This window comes from Solanum lycopersicum, chromosome 8 (assembly GCF_036512215.1).
Source record: "Solanum lycopersicum chromosome 8, SLM_r2.1".
NCBI lineage: Eukaryota > Viridiplantae > Streptophyta > Magnoliopsida > Solanales > Solanaceae > Solanum > Solanum lycopersicum.
The window spans coordinates 28,945,057-28,966,125 of NC_090807.1; the positions used below are offsets into that span (position 1 = coordinate 28,945,057).

At 33.9% G+C, this 21,069-nt stretch overlaps 1 protein-coding gene across 16 annotated transcripts; it reads left to right on the plus strand.

Moving 5' to 3' along the window:
- Nucleotides 1-3,627: 3,627 nt before the first annotated feature.
- On the plus strand, nt 3,628-19,574 carry LOC101260748 (uncharacterized). 16 transcript variants are annotated; one of them, XM_010326560.4, is made up of 18 exons: nt 3,628-3,823; nt 3,901-4,108; nt 4,404-4,563; nt 4,737-4,873; nt 5,015-5,118; nt 5,266-5,361; nt 5,971-6,064; nt 9,436-9,556; nt 9,672-9,865; nt 10,156-10,259; nt 10,331-10,386; nt 11,740-11,829; nt 11,930-12,029; nt 12,176-12,280; nt 12,370-12,442; nt 16,925-17,088; nt 17,310-17,367; nt 19,016-19,574. In XM_010326560.4, the coding sequence occupies exons 1-18, from the start codon at nt 3,821-3,823 to the stop codon at nt 19,099-19,101; spliced, it is 1,953 nt and encodes a 650-aa protein (XP_010324862.1). In that variant the 5' UTR covers nt 3,628-3,820; the 3' UTR covers nt 19,102-19,574. The 16 variants fall into 16 exon arrangements, with proteins under 16 accessions (XP_010324862.1, XP_069144318.1, XP_010324861.1 ...); XM_010326559.4 differs by having other exon boundaries at nt 3,651-3,823; nt 17,280-17,367; XM_069288218.1 differs by having other exon boundaries at nt 3,651-3,823; nt 12,373-12,442; nt 17,280-17,367.
- The last annotated feature ends 1,495 nt before the right edge of the window (nt 19,575-21,069 follow it).

A 21,069-nucleotide genomic window follows, 5' to 3' on the forward strand; every position in this document is an offset into this window, starting at 1 on the left:
CAAAAGATAAAAATCAAAACAAAGCACATAAAGTAAAAATAAACTCAAATTAGATGATACCTATTTCTCAGGCAAAATGTCCTACTGCATGTGTGGAATTCAATATGTTCAAGAGTTTCAGCCGCCTTTGGTAGCAAATCTCTTATTTGATTGAAATGGTCATTGAACTCACATATATCGTACGCCTTTGCTGCTTTATAAAAATGAGACACTACCTTCGAATTGTGAAAGTTCGTTCGAATATTTTCTCCAAGGTGTCTCATGCAACAACCATAATGAGTGCAGGGTAGATTATCGTAACCATCTTTCGAATACTTGGATGCCTATCAGAGATAACGCACAACTCATCCATATCATCTACAAAGCTTCTCATATTTTGAAAAAAATATTCTATGAGACATCACTTTCCTTGTCCACGACACAGAATTCCATTGAAAATATATGATTCTCGGCATCTTGTGCCACTGCCGATAGCAGAACACCTCCATACTTGATCCTCAGGAATGTGTCATCAACGACTATTACTTTCTCATTTCTTGAAAACCAATTATCCAAGTAGCATATGATACAAAAAAGTACTGGAACCTCCTATTTTCATCGAGCGATAATGTCGTCTTACTTCCTGGATTCGCAACTTCAAGCATATAACGATACGCATTAAGCACGGCATACCTGTGCTCATGTGTTCCCCTAATATTAGACTTAGCATGCTTCATGCCCTTAAAAATATTGCAATAGTTTACCTTAAAACCCAATTCTTTGCGGAGTTGATTCGACATGTCTCTTGTGGATGGGTCTTTACCATTGAAAAACCTATTTTCAAAGTACTTATATATGACTTTTGTCGTGGCGTGGGGATTATGGCTTGTAAGATGCTCTGAACCACACGTATAATACTTTTTATAGATTCTAATGGAAAACTTGTTGCTATTTTTAAAATTCACAACCCTCAGCCACCAATTGCAATTCTGATATGAACATTTAAAGGAAAACACATTACGAGAATTGATAACCTTTTTCAATCTAAAATCTTTTTTCAAGCAAGCAATTTTCAATGAATTTGTCAATTCTTGCTTGTTTTTGAATGTCATTCCCTTATAAAAACATGTTTCATCATTTCGAACATTATTCGCACGTGAAGATTAAGAAGCACATGGATTGTTGCTGCCAACTATAGGTGTAGGAGGAAATTTGCTCTCAAGGTTCAGCCCTTCAGCTTGACCTTCACCTTCACCTACACCTTTACCTTCACTTGTTCCAATTTCATCATCGGGATTATTCATGTCCGCAGGATCAAATTCATCATTAAACATATCTTGATGGCTTTCGACTATATTATGATCCTTCTTGATAGGATTTTCTTTCATATAGACTCTTAATATGGACGGTTTCTCTGTTCATCCCAAATAAGCAATCAAACTAGATTGATAAGTTATTCTAAAAGGTAAAACCTTCTCATTATGAAAAAATGGAGAATGTAACTCATGATAAAATCTTGCGATTTACAATTGTATCCAGACTTTTACATGACTAAATTGAAGAATTTATCACACAACATGTTTTTTTCGACATACATCCCTACTGAACTGGCTCCTCGTTTATTACTATTCTCCCAACGCCATATGAATCAACTTCTCTTCTCGATCTATTCACCACGACAATCAATCCGTACAAATATTGACATTGTATCTCAAGAAATTAATTAAAAAAATAATTAGTAATTATGAAGAATAAGTATATGCTTCAACATATGATTATTTTGTGGCGAGATGTAAGTCATATATTGCTATATATGACTGTTCTGTTGTGACAAATAAATCACATGTGGAAACATTTTTGTGTTATATCATATGTTGCCACATATAAATTTTCTGTTGTGAAATGTAAGTCATATGTTGCTACATATGACTGTTTTGTTGTGACAATAAATCACATGTGGCAACATGTTTATATTTTATCATATGTTGTAACATATGACTATTCAGTGGCGAGATGTAAGTCATATGTTTCTACATATGATTGTTCCATTGTGACAATAAATCACATGTGGCAACATGTTTATATTATATCATATGTTGCAACGTATGACTATTCTGTGGCAAGATGTAAGTCATATGTTGCTACATTTGACTCTTCTGTTGTGAAAAATAAATCACATGTGGCAACATTTTTATGTTATATCATATGTTGCCGCAATTGATTTTTCTTTTGCGAAATGTAACTCATATGTTAATATATGACTGTATAGTTGTGACAATATATCACATGTGGCAACATGTTTATTTATATCATATGTTGTCACATATGACTTTTTCGTTGCGAGATGTATGTCATATGTTGCTACATATGATTGTTTTGTTGCGATTGGAATAACAATTATGTTGCCACATATGACTATAATATGTTATAATAGTCAATTCTTGCAACATATATAACAATATGTTGGAAACGCGAATGCAAATTATTGAAAAAATTGCAGGTACCTAGATCAGATGATAATGACATGAATTGATTTCAAATAACTATTAATTTACTTACCAAAACAATGATGTGTGACTCAATCGCTTATGAAGTAATTCTATTTGAAACAAAACGAAATTTGATCCACTAGTTACATATTTGGTAAACCTGATTCAAGAAGAAGAAAGCACAAACACTAGCAGCGAAGACCCACAATATACGAAAAAAAGAAAAAGAAGAAGATGAAGAAAACAAGAAGAAAGGCAAGCAAGTAAGCAAAGACAAGAGCTAAAGAAAAAGAAGAAGAGGACGAATACGACGACTGGGGGCGGGGGAAAAACTTTTATTTTCCCTTTTGGCTCGATATTTTCCACCAAAATTGGTTAAATTAGGTTTGATTTAGTCAATTTACCCTTTTACCCCTCATTTTATTTTCATAAAGGTTGGTTAAATTAGGTATTGTGAAATTACCCTTTTACCCTTCATTTAATTCAGTGCACCAAACTGTCAACTTATAAACTTGGGAGCAACTTCACAACCCTTAATCATTAATCATAATTGTCACCTACATCCAATATTTAAGACTTATTTCACCACCCATTTATTTTGAAACCTTATTATCTCTATATAATTGGATCAAGTAAGTATCACACCAAGTCGCTAAATGATATCATGACTTATTTTTTTACATCTCATTTTACTTTATGTGTTTAACTACTATATTTTTTATGGTAAAAATGTAATCTCAACCGTAATGTTGCACTATAGCAACTTAATTCTCTCTTCTCGCAATGGCTCTACAAGAGTGAGAGTTAATATTAATGAATTTTATGAGAAACAAATTACATTAGATGAGTGTCCATACGAACATTAAATATTGAAAAAGATTTATATTTCTAATTTTTGAATTTTGTGCTTTACTATGCTAGAATATAATACAAATATTTCTCTCACCATGATTTATCATAAATGTATTTTTATTATTTATTATTATTATTATTATATCATTTATAAAAAAATAAGTTACATAATTTATGATTTGGTAAACTTAATATTTTGATTGAACCAATAATATCGCCATTGAATTTAATATGAAACTATAGTATTATTAGATTGTCAAGTAACTTAAACTTTTCATATGAAGTATTTATCCTTTCAACTTTTTATGGGTATGAAAATTTCTTTTCAGTATTTTTTCAGAAAAAGTAATATCAAAATGGTATTTTAACTTGTGTTTCTCTCTCTCTCTCATATTTGTTTCCCCTGGAAGCATCGGTGACATTGTAAAACATTCCCTCCAGAAAATTCGCTATTTGTCTTCCTTCCCCACTCGCTCTGCAACTAATGCTCTGCCTCTTCAATGGTATATCTTTTTACTTCCCTTCGCGAAGCTATCTTTATTGGGTTGGTTTGACACTTTTTGTTTAATCACAATTTCAGGAAGAACACGCTTCAAGTAGTAGTAGTAGTTCTCAACTACAACCTTCATTAGATGATTGTTTGAAGCTATTCAGAGGAGAAAGGGATGAACAGAGGTTAGCCGGTCTACTTGTTGTTACCAAATTTTGCAATAAAGATGACCATACAGCCATTCGCAAGATTTACGATGCCCTAGGACCTCAATTCCTACACCGACTTCTTCGAACCGGTAAACGCTCTTTTTCTTCACCGAATTTTAAGTTGCTAGTTAAGTGTTCACAATTTCATTATCAATGCTCATTTCTTTACAACTGTAGTCAAGTTGTCTTTCTTATTCCCTTTTCGCCCAAAGCTAGAATGCAAGGTTGCTTCCACTCCATCCTCAAATTTGTATTTAGGGTTCATTTACCGTAAATTATGTACCTGTGTGCCATCCCAATTAGAGTGTTCAAGTTGCTCTTTTGGGATTGAGTTGTGATTTATTGATTGGTTGGAATTTTTAATCTGAAATTTCTTCCTTGTAGGAATAGGGAAAGGAAGTGATGTCGGGAGTAGCGATAATCGTGATGCCTACTTGCAATTGTCGATCACAGTTCTTGCAGCATTTTGTAGAGTTCCCCAGATTGCAGCTTCTGAAGAAATGATTAATAAGATTCCTCTCATTCTAGAGGCAATATCCAGAGAGTATGTTTTCTGCTGAATCTTTCATTGGAAATTCCAGTTCTGTAGTTTATCTGAAGTAGTTTTCTACTGTGCCGGAGAGCTCAGGTGATCCAGTTTGCTGGATTACAAGTACATTTGACTTCTCCATTCTCCTTCAAAATGTGTAACCATAGCATTTTTGTTTACTCTTCCAGAGCAGGATCACCTATAATTGAAGACTGCTATGAGTATTTGTTTTTGGTCTCAACGGCGAGTGAAGAAGGGGTTCAAACCTTGTACAAATCTGGTGGCTTGAATGTGCTAGCTTCACAAATGATGATTCTACCCGATGGTATTTAGTTTGATCATTGGAAACATGTTACTTTTCTATGGATCACAGTGGCACCTTTTTGCTTCAAGCTTTCCATTGTCTCTACATAGATTTAACCTGATTTTGTTTCTGAATCCTTCTTTATTTTTGAATTGTTTTCAGGTTCTCATATGATTGAACTTGCTCTGAGACTTGTGCAAATCATTGTCATTAAGCTACCCTCGGAAAATGTTTATTCTGAGCATCCAACTGACCTGTCACTGGTGGTGAGTCTACCAGAACTGAGTCCCTCTGATAAGCCTTTTGGTGCAGTTGTTGGATGCTGAATTTACGGCATACTGTGTGTTTTCATGTATATCTTTCTACACAAATTGTCGTGCACTAAATTTCTATGTTGTATATGTTTGTGGTAGGTGTGTGCAGTGGCAAAGCAGTTTGCTGTTCTACAGAATGCACTGAAATTTGAAGCGCTTCACCTCCTATCAACTATCCTGTCCAACAGATATTCTGTATGTTAGTTACTTTATATTAAGCACATGTATCTGTACTTCTGGTGTAATCTAGTCATGTATCCTTACTGGCACACTAGCAACTATATTAAATTTTTTCAAAATCTTCTGTTTTATGATTATCCTTGTTTTGGATGCCAATTGACTGATTCATTTGTCATTATCAGTACCATATTTACTAGGAGTCCCTTCTCGATCTGGCAGCTTCTCTAGCTTTTTTCTTCATAATGTCTAGAGATGTTCATAATATTTGTATTTATCATTCATATTAAAAAAGCTTTTGAAATGAATGTCTTAGAAATGTTTGTATATCCTTAGGAATAGAATTGTAAAAGAATATAGCCGAAAAAGCCAATCAAAATGTATGGTTGTATATGTAGACTGTAGAGTTAAAATTGATAGATAAATTGATTGATGTAGCGCATTCCTACTTACTGGGATATGCTCTTAGTGATCTTTGACAGTATGTAGTTGACCTATTGAAGAAGGTTTGATACATTTTATTTTGCATTCAGTCATAAGTTCTGTGTTTTCCTTGAACCCCATGTACGCTCCTTTTTCATGTCTCTATTGTTTGGAATCTCATTGACCGTTACGCACAATTTACAGGCACCTGTATATGATGCTCTTCGCTTAGTGGAAAATGATGTTTGGTCGACAAATTTGTGGATTGGTATTCTGGCGATCTTGCAAAATCGAGTTGGTATGTTAACATTAATGTATAAATATATTTCTTCGTCTTTTTTGCATAAATTCTTCAGCTTCAAATATAGTAAAAATATTTTTCATTATCTCCTGTGAAAATGATTTTTCTTACTTTCAGAGAATATGTGAGTGAATGTAGAGGTCTAGCACATCTATAAGATGAGTTTCGTAGAAATGCTGATGCTGAGATAAATTGTACTCAGAGAGATTAGTGAAGATCATAATTATCATATCAGACAGAAGGTGCTAGTAGTCACTAGTCACATAGAGGATGAACGAGAGTAGGTCGCGTGCGATGATTTGACCATGTCTTACGTATTGCAGTTTTCATAGGTGTAAAATTGTGATGATTGAAGTTGCTAAGACAGGATGAGTTAGATCCAAAATCATGTGGGCTAAAGTTTCATAAAAAAAAATACAATCTCTTGGAATCAATATGGGTTTAGGTAATAATAGAACACATGGAAGCAAATGATCATTTCTAAAGTTGCCTAAGCTACTTTAAATGGATTTCTTGCTTGGTTTTTGGATCGAAACTAGTCATGTTTTGGTTGAAGTGTATAGATCCTCTCTTTATGGATTATGACTATATTAAATCCACCATAAAAGGGATTTGATTGTAGTCTGTTCTGTAGAAGCCTAAGTTGCTCGGACCCTTCACCTTTTGTGCCGCACTTGTGTTGACATGACATGTGTTTGGGTGTGGGATTTGTGTCCGATTTGGTCAACCAATTTTGGGTGCTTTGACCAAAATCAATGCGGAAAGTCTGGACATTGATGATTTCTGTAATCAACTACAAAAACTAAGGTGAAATTGGAGAAAATGGAATACCTTTAAGAAGGTAAAAGGGTCAAAATTACCCCTTAACTTTGGTTTATTAGTTAATTATGCCCTCGCCGTTAAAATGAAGTTATTTTTGCCCCTGCCGTTACTAATTTCATCATTTATGCCCCTCTGTTGACGGAAATATCCATATTGACTTAAATTAACCCGAATTCTTTTAAATAACCCATTCTCCTTTTAAATCCATACCCGACCCGTCTAAAAACCTGACCCAATAAATATTTTACCCGTTTTTCTTACCCATCGAAAAGCCTCTCAAGAACTTCAACCTGCTCAGGTGTATACCAAGCATACTTTCCGTTATCCAACACCGACTTACCATACTTGTAGGAAGCATTTTTCTAAAACAGACAAACTGAAATGCCCCTTTATGAAAGATAACAAATAAGCTTCACTGCTTTTTCTACCCTTTTGTCTTCACAACAATTCAACTTTTTTTTAGAATTTTTCTTCTTGAAAGCTCTGATCAAAATGAGAATGTCTTGAAGTATCCTTTTCTTGGTAATACTAAAAGAGAAGACCAATTTACCAAACTAAAACGACACTAGACAACTTGTATTTTTAGATTTCAGAGCTCCCAATAAACTACTAAAAATACACTTCCTTACTCATCTTTCACCACTAACTATTTTTTTTTAAAAAAAATCCAAGTATTTCTCAACATGTCATACATTTCTTCTTAATTTTGAAACAAGATAAGAAGTGTGAAAAACACTAAAAGATCCAAGCTTTATACTTCAGAAGATCAAAAAAAAAAAAAAACCCAAAAACAGATCTTCTTCATGTACCTAAAAATTGGAGCATCTTTAAGTGTTTCAACAAAAAGTAAACCAACCCCATACAAAAAATTTCAAAGACTACCGAGGAAGATCTTGTAGGCGTGATGAGATATTATCAATAACGGACCTTGGACTGGTTAACAACGAATGAAATTGGTTAAACGGGTTAAATGTTTATTGGGGGATTTGAGATATCTTGAAAGAATGGGTAAAAAACAGGTAAAATATTTATTGGGTCAGGTTTTTAGACGGGTCGGGCATGGATTTCAAAGGAGAATGGGTTATTTAAAAGGATTCGGGTTAATTTAAGTCAATATGGATATTTCCATCAACAGAGGGGCATAAATGATGAAATTAGTAACGACAGAGGCAAAAATAACTTCATTTTAACGGCGAGGGCATAATTAACTAATAAACCAAAGTTAAGGGGTATTTTTGACCCTTTTCCCTACCTTTAATATAGACGTTTCTATACCACCTCTTTTCTTTTGATCTCCTTACAATATTTCTCCTCAAGTTCTCCACATAATATCTCATAATTTAGGTTTTATAACTATTTTTAGATATTTTAATTATTTATAGGCAAATTCCCGTACCCTTATCAATACATGGATCCATATCCCCCAATCTTAAAACTTAGATCATTGGATTGGAAACCCGCACCCGAGTCCGAGTAACTTACATAGAAGCAAGGATGTCTTGATAGAATATATGAAAACAACTATTGTGAATAGGCTTCAATTTGGTTAATAATTTTCTTATAAATCTTGAAGGCAAAGGGATCAACAGCCAGAAGATTAAAATCAAATGCCTTAGTTTACTTTATTTTTGGTGTAAACAGGAAGTGGTAGGGGATACTGTAGACATAGTTGACTTCATAGGTAACTTGTAAAGTTTTTTGTTGAGTAGTCTTCACTGTGGAAAGTGCACACACCATGTGTGAATTGTAAAATGTTCCTCATTATCTTTTGTTGATGAGTTATTTGTGAATATAAGATTACGTTTACTCAATTTTTTTTCTTAGATAATTTAAAGTTTATTCGTATGGATTCTTAAAATGTCAAATGAAGTAGTTGATCATATATTTATAATCAATTTCTTTTTATCATTGACATGATGACCAATCTGTGTAATTTTTCTTGAGATGTTGACAATTATGATTTTATTAATTTTTGTTTTGGAAAGTTTTAACTGAGTTAGCTATTATAGAAATTGTTGAAATTATATATAAGCAAAGTAGATATTGTCGAAACTAGAAGTTGTATTATTTATTAAACACATGTGTCAGTAACAAAGATTTATGTTATGAACCTACTGTTGTATTAGTTATGCAGAGTTGTATTTTGGGATCAACTGGACTAATAAACCATCTGTCAATGTTTAAGGCCAAAATGTGCTTAATGAGTAGGCCCTACTATTATAAGGTTAACTTTCATTTTCATTTGTTTTGTTGTCCCTTCTATTCGACGTTGCTCTATACTTTTAGAGAAAATATTGGTTGAATTGTTGTAGCTGGGGAGTGCATAACTGATATTCTTGTTAACTGTTGTGTCAACTTTCCATCCGCCTTCTCAATGGTATATAATCGCGTCAGTAATGACTGTCGCATGTTTCCTAAGTCGGGCATTTTCCATTTCAGTGAAATTGTGCATGTTTTTGGTCAATATTAAGTTGCTTTGAGGTCCTTCTGTGTTTTGTGCTTTTTTTTTTTTTTTGTAATTCTCCTTTCTCGTCATTTCTATGCAGCACCTTCACATAAACTTCATGCTCTTGTTCTGACCGAGTGTGTCATATCAATTGTTGGTGAACGGTGGCTTAATGGGGAGATGAACTTAACTGGTTCTCAGGTTTCCCTGCCTGCTGACAGGTAAAGCAGAATTTCATGGTGTTGAATTTTGTACTTCTCTTGCTTTAACTTGCTTCATTCCTGGCTTTTCTTTTGAGTTTGGACGCGGAAAGCAGTAAGTGTCTGCATTTTTTAGGTGCATTCTGCTTATTTTGGAGTCGTCAAGGGTTGAAATTGCTGTTCTTCTAAATGATCTGGCATACTTAAAATATGAAGCCTCCAACGCATCCTCGAATAGAGAGAACATTCTTGTGAAGCAGAGGAATCTTGGTGTAGCCTTCTCTTTGGTTGAAAAAATAATTAAACTTATTTCTAGTTTTGGTGGAGAAGGTATGTGACAATATTTGTGGTACAAAAACATTTCTTATATTTTTGATACTTTTCAGAAAAATATTACTGAGAAGATTAACATATAACATGATTTATGCTGTAATAGTTAAAATTTTGAAAACTAAGGTCATCTCCAGTTGCACTACCCTTTATTGTCAAATAGGAAGCCTGCTCTGGGACAGAGGGTGTGTTTCATTTGCATGTTATGCTTTGCTGTTATTTCTTGATCAGTAAAGAGAGGTGTTAGGAGGTGACTTATGAGCTGATTATTTAATGAAAATCATTTGCAGAGTCAACTGCCAATGCTATTATCAGTGAGAGCACTTTCACAAAAATCATTTCTGGGCTCAATGAGACAATTGGTGTTGTTTTGGACTATATACGAGATGCTAAGGTACTATTGTCCATCAGTACATAGGAAAACAATTATAGCAAGTCTGCTCATGCAATGATGATTCTTCACAGGAGCATGGACAGATGAAAGGGGATGATCTTCTAGCAGCAGTGCGAGTAATCGGAAGGTATGGACAGATGAAAGGGGATGATCTTCTATGCTATCTATCTCCTATCATCATTACACAAATTAGGGGTGTCAAAAATGAACCCAAACATAGGTAACCCGCCCAGAATTTCAAGGGCTGGGCTCAAGATAATTTAAATTGGGTTCAATGTCAACCCATTCAAGTTTTGATCCATTTGAAAAGTATTCTCAATTGAGCCCAATTCAATCTCCAATGTCAACCCGTTTTAAAACTTTTTATTAAGATATGTTCCTATATTGAAGGTATGAATTATTATATATTTAACATCTTTTATGATTTACCTATCTATTTGTTACTTTTTTAACAAAAAATTATTGAGTTGAAATTCAAATTGTGATTATAAAAGTTAAATATCAATATGTTAAATTATTAAGATTAATCGGGTCAAATTGGGTGGATCAAGACCCAACCCGTTTTTTAGCCCATTTGAGCCCAACCCATTTGAGCCCAAAGTAAACTTAGGCAGGTCAAGATCAACCCGATTTCTATTCCACCTATTGTAATATTTCCAATTTCAACTCAATCAGCCAATTTGACACCCCTAACACAAATATTTAGAGTTATAACATAGATATGTACAGATATTTAGAATGTGTCCAGTCATGCTAACACGGCCTGACATTAATTTTTTTTTTTTTTACCTTGTTGCTTTAAATCATATATTTCTTTTAATCTTTGGTTCAATGATGTTTCTCAAATATTAATTATAATTTTTTTTTGATATTATTGATGATTAATACCTTTCTCAAATAATAATCATAATGTCTTTTTCTATATTATCAGTTATTTATTAAATTTTATTTGTAACATCATTGAGATTACACCCCGTAAATCCATGGAACTTACGCCCCGTGTCTCGGGGCTTACGCCCCACCCATACTGCATAAAATGCCCTGCCTCACGCCCTTGCCTGTTAAACACTAGTCATAATATGATCTTTTTCCTAAAAACTCATAACAAGGTGGAAAATCCATCCAAACTCTTCCCAAAACCTGGTGTCACTAGTACAAACCTTTAAGAATTCGAATACTACACTATAAAGCTCTATAACATCTGTAAAGAAACAGCATAAAATGAAAAGATAGATGAGACAGAGGAAGATTGTGGATCAGTTAGACAACTACCTTGGGATCTTAATAATATGCTCCGGACATGTGAAGGAATTAGGAGAGGTAAGGTAGTAGAGGTCTTGTATCCGTGCCAATCTTCTGTCCTGTACTGCAGTTCTGCGTAACAAAAGAATCGTCAAGAAGTATCATAGATTCCTATTCCTATAGATTTGATTCCATGAGGGGAACTTTTATAAGCATTGAATGTCTTTTGTTCTTTCAGCTACCTTGCAGAAGCACCAGATGCATGTAAAGATAAGGTTATAGAACTCCTAGGTTATATTCTTTCAATTGAAGGGGAAGATGAATTGAGGTTTAGCATTTCTGTTACTGTTTTTTTCAAGCGCAAATATTTCCCTTAATCTCTTGATTTGCAGCTGACATGGTATTTCTGACATGGTTTCAAATGGCAGTCCTTTTTATTCCATCTGTTTTTTACTTCCAATGCTGTGTCAAATAACTCTCGAGACTGGAGGATGTAAAATTTTAGCTTCCTCGGGTGCATTTAGAGAAGTGAGTCTCACTTTTGTTCTAATTTCTGAGATCAATACAACGATATTCACAGTCTCTATGAACCAAAATTTGTATGATAGCTTGCAGGCCATGAATATGTCCCTTTTTGTCTCTTGATTTTCTGAGGGAATGTATTTAATTTGCAGGTTGTTGGTTACCTCATTGCTTTGATTGACCAAAACAATTTTACGTCTGAGGATAATGGTTCTATATTCTTGGCTTGTGATACAATTTTGAATCTTCTTCTAAAGGTAGTTTTCATGCTGTCCTGCAGTACCTTAATTGGTGAGTTAGTTTTATTTGTGACATGTAATCGGCAATCATGCCTTCTCATGAACAGCAGGAACAAATCAAATTTCCCTCAGATGATCCTAGTTTTATCAGACTTTTGGTAGCATTGTCACGCTGGGCGGGTAATATCTCTTACTCAGATTGTTGCACTTGCCGAGCCTGATCTCCTTATTTCAACTGTTGAAGTTTCTTGGTTTCTTTTCTTTCATATTTCCTGCCTGTAGCATCATCCAAAAAGATGAGCAATTGCTAGTTTGATACCCGTCAGCTTTTAGCGAAGAGGTGTTAACCTTTAAATGGCCCTGTCCCTAGCTGCAGTACATTTTGCGTTAATTATAGATTAGATAAAAGAATGCTCAAAGTCTCTCAAAATTGGTAATATTAAGATGCTGCTTGAAGTCGGTTAATGACTTACTGTTGCTTAATATGATTTGAACCAATGTATGTCGAATTTGTTAAAAGCGGGAAAAGGGTCTCTTTGACATTATATGTGCAAATAGTCACATAGTTCCAAATATTTTTTGAGTGCCAACATAAATAGCATCTTAATTTGTTTGATTCAAGAATTTTTCTAATGGGATCAAATTTGTCCTTCATCTCTTTTCTCACAAATCAAATATGGATATCTATGCATATCTGAAACCACAAAACTGCAAGGTGGAAACTCCATTTATATGGGCTTTTCAAGTCTCGTCTTTTCATCAAGTATACACTCGGACAAACATTGAAGTAGTGGGCTTTTGTAGACATTGAAATTTTGTGGGATTTCACAATAGGTTTTGAGACTTCACAAGATGTATTCGATTTCTGTTATAATACTCGGACGATATTCTATCCTAAACTCTAGCTTATGCCTATACGATGGGTATTATATTCCCTTTAAGAGATTCTCGAATATCTCGTCAATTTTTGGGATATTCATAAAGAGAGAAGATATGCCAAAGTCTTTTTGATAATCAAATCATTTAAGAAGATCCACAAATCCTTTCGTGGAGATCAAAGTCCATATCATCCAAGTTCGAGAAATACGCCTCGATTGACCTTTGAATCACGGAGAAATGTTAAGAGAGAAGAATCAAGGGAAGAACAATTTTGTGCCCTTTAGTATTTATTAATAAATCTATGTTCATGTTTCATTTTTTATTACAATTTATTTTTCATCACTTTTAAATTTGTTGCAAACAACACATCCTCATCAGAAGATTTTCAGTGTGTGTGTGATGATCTTGTTCCCATGGATACCTCCTCTTTCTCCCCTACATTCTCCTCCTGAGACCATTAGGGTGCATTCAGAGCTTCTTTAAAGTCATTTCTTCTCTAACCAGCCTGTTTTCTCTTGTCCCTTTGGCATTTAATTATTGAATTTCTGTTGCTTAAACATAACTCATTCTCCATATTTTTTATGCTCAATTTTTCGTTTTCCAGTAAGCTCATAATTGTTCCATTACTTGCTCCTACGGATGAGAAGTACAGATAGAAAGGCAGAAAAGGAGGTTCCCCTATTAACGAAGCTTTCCAGTTTTGAAACCAAGGTTAACCAACCCTCATTAAAAGCATTCTCTGGCACTATAATAACTGCTCTGGAGGCCCCTGTAGCCGCAATAACTGAAATAAACCAACCAAATTTGTTGAATTTCATGGAGCAGAACAAAGACATATCCTTGTCTCTGCTTCTCCATGGCTTGTAAACCCAGCCCTTGAAGTTAGATTCCTTTCTAACTCTCCGTGACAACCAGAGTAGAGCCTCATTGCTTAGCGTCATTTCTGGTGTAAAGCCTAGAAGAGCTCTCAATCCATTCATACCATTTCTCTCTTAAATAAAGACGATGACTCAATTACGTCAAAGGACTCCCCCCCAGATCTAAAATAAATACGATTATCCATGATTAATAGAAGGCTTAAAAAGAAAAAGAAAAAGAGGATTGAGAAACTCCAGCAGTCGAATACCACCGGGAAAGGTAGTTAGAGATCCAAAAGGCGAACCAAGTGACTACCTCGAAATTAGTGCATGAGAGCCTCAATTTATTTTACCATAACATTCACCACTTACTCAAATTCCATTAGACCTCCACCAACTTTTCCAGTTGGGAAATTGAGTTCCTTCTTTTCTTTTTTATAAAGGAACAACCCATTCTAAGGGCTCATTTCAAGGGTACACCAATCTAAACAAGTTTATCTCCCAGATTTTGGCAACAGAATATATCAGAACTGCTAAAACTTAAAAGTACCTTTTCTTTCTTTTTTCTTTTTACATTATTTTAAATACATAATACTTCACTTCTTTTTTTTATCAGGAAGTCACTTCTCACTTCTGTACAGATTTTTTCCCCGAAATGAAACTAAACCAAACAATTGATATTAAAAGTAACATAGCAAGCTAAATAACCATTTTAATTTAATTCAACACTTGGGTTAGGTCTTTGGGATATAAGTCATGACCAAGTAATAGAAAGCCTTACTCAGTTGTAGAAAGATAATGCTCTCTAGTTTACTAGAAAGCTGGATTTACAATGAATTGGTATATGTTTTGCTTGTCCAAATCAACACTTTGGTCAGGTTTTTGGCACACAAGTCATTGTTGATTCCGACATCAGTGGGCATTAGGGTCCTTGATCTTCTTATATGGTCTTGGGCTATTCTTCCTCATGAGCTAGCTTTTGGGTTGAGTTAGGTCCAAGATTCATTTCTTTATCATGGTATTAGAGTTAGGCCCAACCCGATTCATTATTTTGTTCGAGGTTGAGCCCCCATTTTATATTGTCTACGCTCTGGATGTCCAGTCCTAGGCCTTTTTTTTTTTTTTTTTGGGGGGGGGGGGGGGGTTATTGAGTCCCATATTGGTGGGCATTAGGGTCCTTGGTCTCCTTGTATGGTCTTGGAGACTTGGACAATCCTCTGAGCTAGCTTTTAGGGTTGAGTTACGCTCAAGATTCATTTCTTTATCAGTCATTATTTGACAAGTAATGACTGAAAAGCCCTGCTCAAGCTTAGAAAGATTATGCTTTGTAGTCAGCTAGAGAGCTGGATTTCCAATTAATTGGTGTCTTCTTGTCCAGAAAAAAGGTAAATTGTGTGCCAACTGCGAAGAAGTAAATTAATCATTAGGGGATCCTAATCCATATCACATATAGATGACACAAATTCATCTGTTTTTAACAAAACCGATGAAAATATCTACTATCTAGAGCACTAATGTTTGTGTGGACTTCAAAACACAAGTACAGTATTCCTCATTACCAGATCAAAGAAAGTGTCAGCCAATAATTATTCAATTCAAAAAGAAACAATGATGACATGGGAAGTCTTAAACAGGATAAAAAATATTCTTAAATTAACTTTTAGAAAAGAATGTGACCAAAATGTCTAGAGAGCTATAGCAGAAATGGGGAACCTTAATCTCTCCAGAAGATGATCTTTACTTCTCCTTCTGCCATCTAACTGTAGATGACTCTGGACATAATGACAGTTGTATCTGAAAATAGAAGTATCAAAGAGGTGCATAAGGCATCATAATTCCTTACTCTAGTCTCCTACTTCCTCAAGCTAGGGAAGGTTTCTGTTTAGCGGTGGTTCATTGCTGTTTCCATCAAAGGAACTTCTGATGCTTCAAGTCTTAAATCTCAGCTATCCGGCTGTCCCTCCAATATGTAAGATTGTGAAGCTCTTTTTTGTTGATCACACATGAGCACAATAAGTAAATATCAAAGGCAAGGGAGGTAGAGCTTGTTGAAATTTATTTTCCAATTTTCCTGTTTCCGTGTGATGCATGTGTTCAACATTACTGGGACGATTTGTAGATTCTGAGCTGGGTAGAGGGATTCTAGATAAGTAGAGTAACAGGACGACGATGGAGAGGATTGAGTAAAGAGACCAGAATGTGGTGTTTTGTAGAGGAAAGAGGACGAGGGGTATGAGTTGCTTAGTGGGACTATATCTTCAAGCTTGGACGATCCCTTGATTGAGTAAGAGTTGCCTAAGTGTAATCATTGTTTTTGAGAACACGAGACAGAAAAAAGAAACAAAGGCATTCTTTCTCAAAGAAAGAAGTGAAGCACAAGGTTTCAGAAGAATATAAAAATTATGCACAAACAAAATAAAATATTTTAATAAACAACAAAGCAAAAATAATACCTATAAGCAGTCCTTCAATTTAAAAAGTAAAGAGCTAATAATAATGATGTCGTTATTCCCAGAAGAGAATTGGCACTTTAAGAAATAAACATCGATAATGATATTTTGTAGGGATGTCAGATGAACCTTAATGAAATTCTGGCTTCATAATCTTCTGGGTGAATTTCCGACTTTATTTGCCAATAATTCCAGAGCGTGTTATTATCAATTGAAATATATTTATGTAAATAAAGAAGACCCGTTCTTGAGTAACATACTGTTCCTCCATGTCATCACTAATTTTGCAGTTATTTGTGACCACCAAGAATATAGCACATTTTTGTATCTATAAATTACTGATACTAACAAATTGAACTAGAGGTGGTAGATGCTCGGCTTCTGTCTCTTGAGACATACTGTGTCAACTATCTTTCACTTAAGTTGGTTTTTAGTTGCTTTCCTAAGGTTGCTTAAATTTATATATTTGCTTCCAGAGGGTATGGATGATGCATCTATTATCATGATGGCATCAAGTATCTGTTCGCTTATACTCGATTTGACGTCAGAGGAAGCTCTTCTAAATCATCCAGACTTCATTAGTGGCGATGTTGGTAATCTGTCAAAGCTCATTAGACGAAGCTTTGTGATGTGTGGTCAGGTAATCACTGGCTTATGCTTCAGCTGTTTTGTTGTTGCCTGAATTGACTGATTGCTTTTTCATAGTTTGGGATTACTCATAAGCAATTTCATCATCCGTTCTTGCGCACCCTCCCCTTCACCCATTTAAAATGACATGAGAAAATAAACATTCCAAAGAAATAATCTTTAGCTGTGTTTTTGATCCTCCAGTTGACAAATTCTTGTTCTGACTGCACTCAGGACTTGATATCCGATGATGCTAAAGCTGAAGTAGATCTTTTTCAGATAATTACCGCAGGTTCGTAATTCTGTTGTGTCATTTGCTTTACTTCATGAAGGTCTAAATGTTAATAAATCAAATCTCTGTCATCAGATCAGATTGTATTTTGGGTCTAATCCTGTCTAAATAAGTATTGTACAAAGATGTCAGTTCACCGCCACTCCATTTACCTTTATCGCTAATGATGTTATTACGGCGGTTCACCATTATCAACTATCACCATCCACAATCCAGGGGCAGATTTTCACGGAGGGCCACAGGTTCATGTGAACCCAATGTGGGAACCCAGGCACAAGAGTGCACCTTGGCCCGTTGGTGACATTGTGCACCAGTTCATACCAGGTCTTGTGATCGAATCCTTCTGGCCATATTGTTTTTTAAGTCTGTCTTTTTTAATTCTCTTTTTCTTTCCTTTTCTTCATTTTCTTTTTTTGGTACCTTTGCTGTTGTAACCGTGTTTCTTTTTTCTCTGTTTTCCCCTCCTTTTTGGTTACATAGCTATACTTCTTTCTGTTATGTTTCTCTTTCTTTTCTTTTTTTTTTCCAGTCCTTTTCTCTTTTTGTCATTTCTTTCTTTTCTTTTTGGTTCATTCTTCCAGTTTCAATTTTTTTTCTCTTCCTTTTTGGTTCCTGATTTACTGATCGTTTTTTTGTCATTTCTTTCTTTTCATGTTTAACTTTATTCTTTACATTTCAGAAGTCCCTTTTAAATTAAAAAGAAAAACAAAAACCTCCGGACTTCTGTTTCTGCATTTAAGCAACAATTTTACGACTATTGGGCACAGTTCTCCTAGTTTCTTATCATTTCTTTCTTATTATCTTTTCCTTCAGTATTTTTTTTATTAATTTGTGAAGTAAATATTTTTGGATAATAATGCTTTTAATGATCACTTTTAGAATATGAAATTTGTTAAGACAAAGTATAAATTGAATAACACCTTTTTTTGTGACGACGATTTTATGGAATCGGACCAAATGATGGTGTAAAGTTCTGTCATACTCTAAAATCCGGATACGTCTTTGTCCACCTCCACTATGCAACCGATCACCCATTGTTGGTTGTCACCACAACTAGCTACTATTTATATTTATCACCACTACCACCACTACCATTTCCATATAGCACTATCAACTATCTATATATATTGTCAATCACCTTGCCATTCACCACCACCCTTAGCTAAAACTATTATCTTCTACAATTATCAATTGCCATCAACAACTACCACCGTCATTAACTACTACTGCTAGCCACCATCACCGATTGCTACAAGCCATGACCACCATCATCCTCAATTGACACCCGCAACCATCACCGCAGGCCATCTCCATCATCAACCTCCATATAAGTTTTGATTTTTTTGTTGATATGGTTAATATTAGATTAGTTTAGTGTATTACTAAATTTTATATTTATTAGTTTGAAATGAAGAATTTATATTTTATTAATTTTGAAATGAAGACAAGTTTCACATACTTGAATGTTCAAAACACATCTCAAATGTGTTCAAATCCAAACATCTAAATGTTAATGCACATTTTATTATTTGGATGCCTGAATTTTAGGGGGAAAAAATAAGGCCTAATATTTCAATGTTTTACTCTCTTTTCATTACTTTGGAAAGGTTGAGAATGATTCTGTTTGTATTGTCTAAATTTGGTATAGCATATTCATCGTGGGCTGATCGATTTCCTAGCATTAAACAAGCTGTGGAGAGCTCAGGGCCATTTGGATTTCGATGTGTTTCATAGGACTCTTGGAAATTGTGGTGCTGATGAATTGAGTTGTAGTACACCTTGTATGAAGGGTATTGTCTTTCTGCAATCACTCACGGCATTTCGTTCCTGGGCTTCCCGTGGCTCAAGGAATCTGGAGAAGTGACAGTTATATTTATCACCAACTTTGCAGTAAAACTTGTGAGGGGGAATACACTTAAACATTTTGGATGGACTCGAGCTTTTCCTAGCATCTCCATGACAAGTTACTAGTTTTTTCTGTTGCTTGCATGATATGGTTCATAACATAGTGTTAGAAGCAAGTTGCATTAGTTATTTTGTTACTACTATTTCCTTATGTAAGTTTTTTAATTACATCTTTCCATCGAATGTGCTTGGGTGAGACACTTCCTACCGTGTGCCAAAATGAATATTTGATGTACCTTCCAAAATAGTAGTTCATTTTCAGCCATTATAGGAAAACAAGTACGATGTGCTAGTTCGACCCATGTGACCATACTGTACCTCTACTATCGCTCTTCCATTTCAATTTGTTTTTCTTATTTATTTCTTCTACTTCAATTTAAAATGGCATTTTCTTTGATGCTTTTTAAATTTTAAATGGAGGGAGTAGCAAGGGTGTACATGATGGGTTGATTCGGGTTTTTAAATATTAAATCAAATTATTTGTATAAAATTTTTAAATTTATAAATCAAATTGAACTAGTAAAATTTAATTTTTTTTTTTGTGTTTTAACTTTGGTTTGTTTGAGTTTTCAAATACCAAATCAAAACATTGAGTCAAATTTTTGAACTTAGACCAAACCAAATAAAAAACCTGGATGTTTTTTCAAATTTCTGGATTTTTTCGGTAAAGTTTGCATACAAACATATAATTAACTTGTGCTTCAGATATTTTTTTAGTCCAATCAAAATACAATTATCTAAGGTGTGTATTTCATAAAAAAAATAACATAAAATATGAGATGAGTATTGATGACACAAAAATATTCAATTAAAAATAATAATGAAATCATCATATAAAATAAATATTGTAAAGTTATAATGAAAAGGATCATAATTTAAAGTACTAAATCACGCTAAAACAAGTTTAATAAGTATTAGTTACATTACTAAATATTTGAGGAAAATTAAAATTAGATTATGCATTTTAATTATCTAAACCAATGTAAAACTAAAAAATAAATATTCAATATTATTGTCATTCTTAGTGTTGAATTAATTTTTTTTTTGCATTAGTATTAATTTAATTTTGATTTACATTTTATTATAATTATCAACATCTATGAACTAAAATTTTATTGGATCATTTCGAATTCTATGTTTTAAACTTGAAATAATATATTAAAAGATAAAACTATGAGGTAGTATAAGAAATTTTTTAAAACTATATCAAAGTAAATATTTTTATGTATAAAATAAATTGTAAAATAACAGATCTAATGTCAGATTTTTTTTTAAAAAAAAAAAAATCAAACCAAACACCTAGTCGATTTTTTTCAAATTGACTCGATTTTCAGTTTGATTTTGTACACCCAATATTTTCTTTTTGATCATTGGCCAAGAAAATAGTCTTGAAATACTCAAATTTGTTTTATCCTTCTCAACTTTAGCTATTTGTTTGGTGGGTTGTTACTTATATTGTGCTAAACAGTGAACATATAATTTCTTTTTTCGTATAAGTGTTTCGCTTCATTTGTTTGCACTTAGTGGAGGATTGAATTTGAAAGGTTCAGATATAGGTTATTAAATGTAATTGTTTTTTCTACTTGAATTCTAATTCGAATAAATTAAATTTGTGATAGAACCTTATTCTCATAAGATTCTTTAGACAATATTTTTATTTTCGCAAAAAAATATGCCCCTTATTTCTATTCAGAAAACATTCAAGTTTCTCAATTTTATTAGTTATACAAGTTATTTTCTAAACTTTTAATAAAAACTTTATTCGATTAAAGTACAAAGTAACTTTATAAACATGTG

What these genes read in the sequence shown, in the direction of transcription:
- LOC101260748 (XM_010326554.4), top strand. An exon ending in AATGATGATTCTACCCGATG is followed by an intron (nt 4,874 to 5,014) that starts GTATTTAGTTTG and finishes AATTGTTTTCAG; the next exon opens with GTTCTCATATGATTGAACTT. An exon ending in CAACTGACCTGTCACTGGTG is followed by an intron (nt 5,119 to 5,265) that starts GTGAGTCTACCA and finishes TGTTTGTGGTAG; the next exon opens with GTGTGTGCAGTGGCAAAGCA.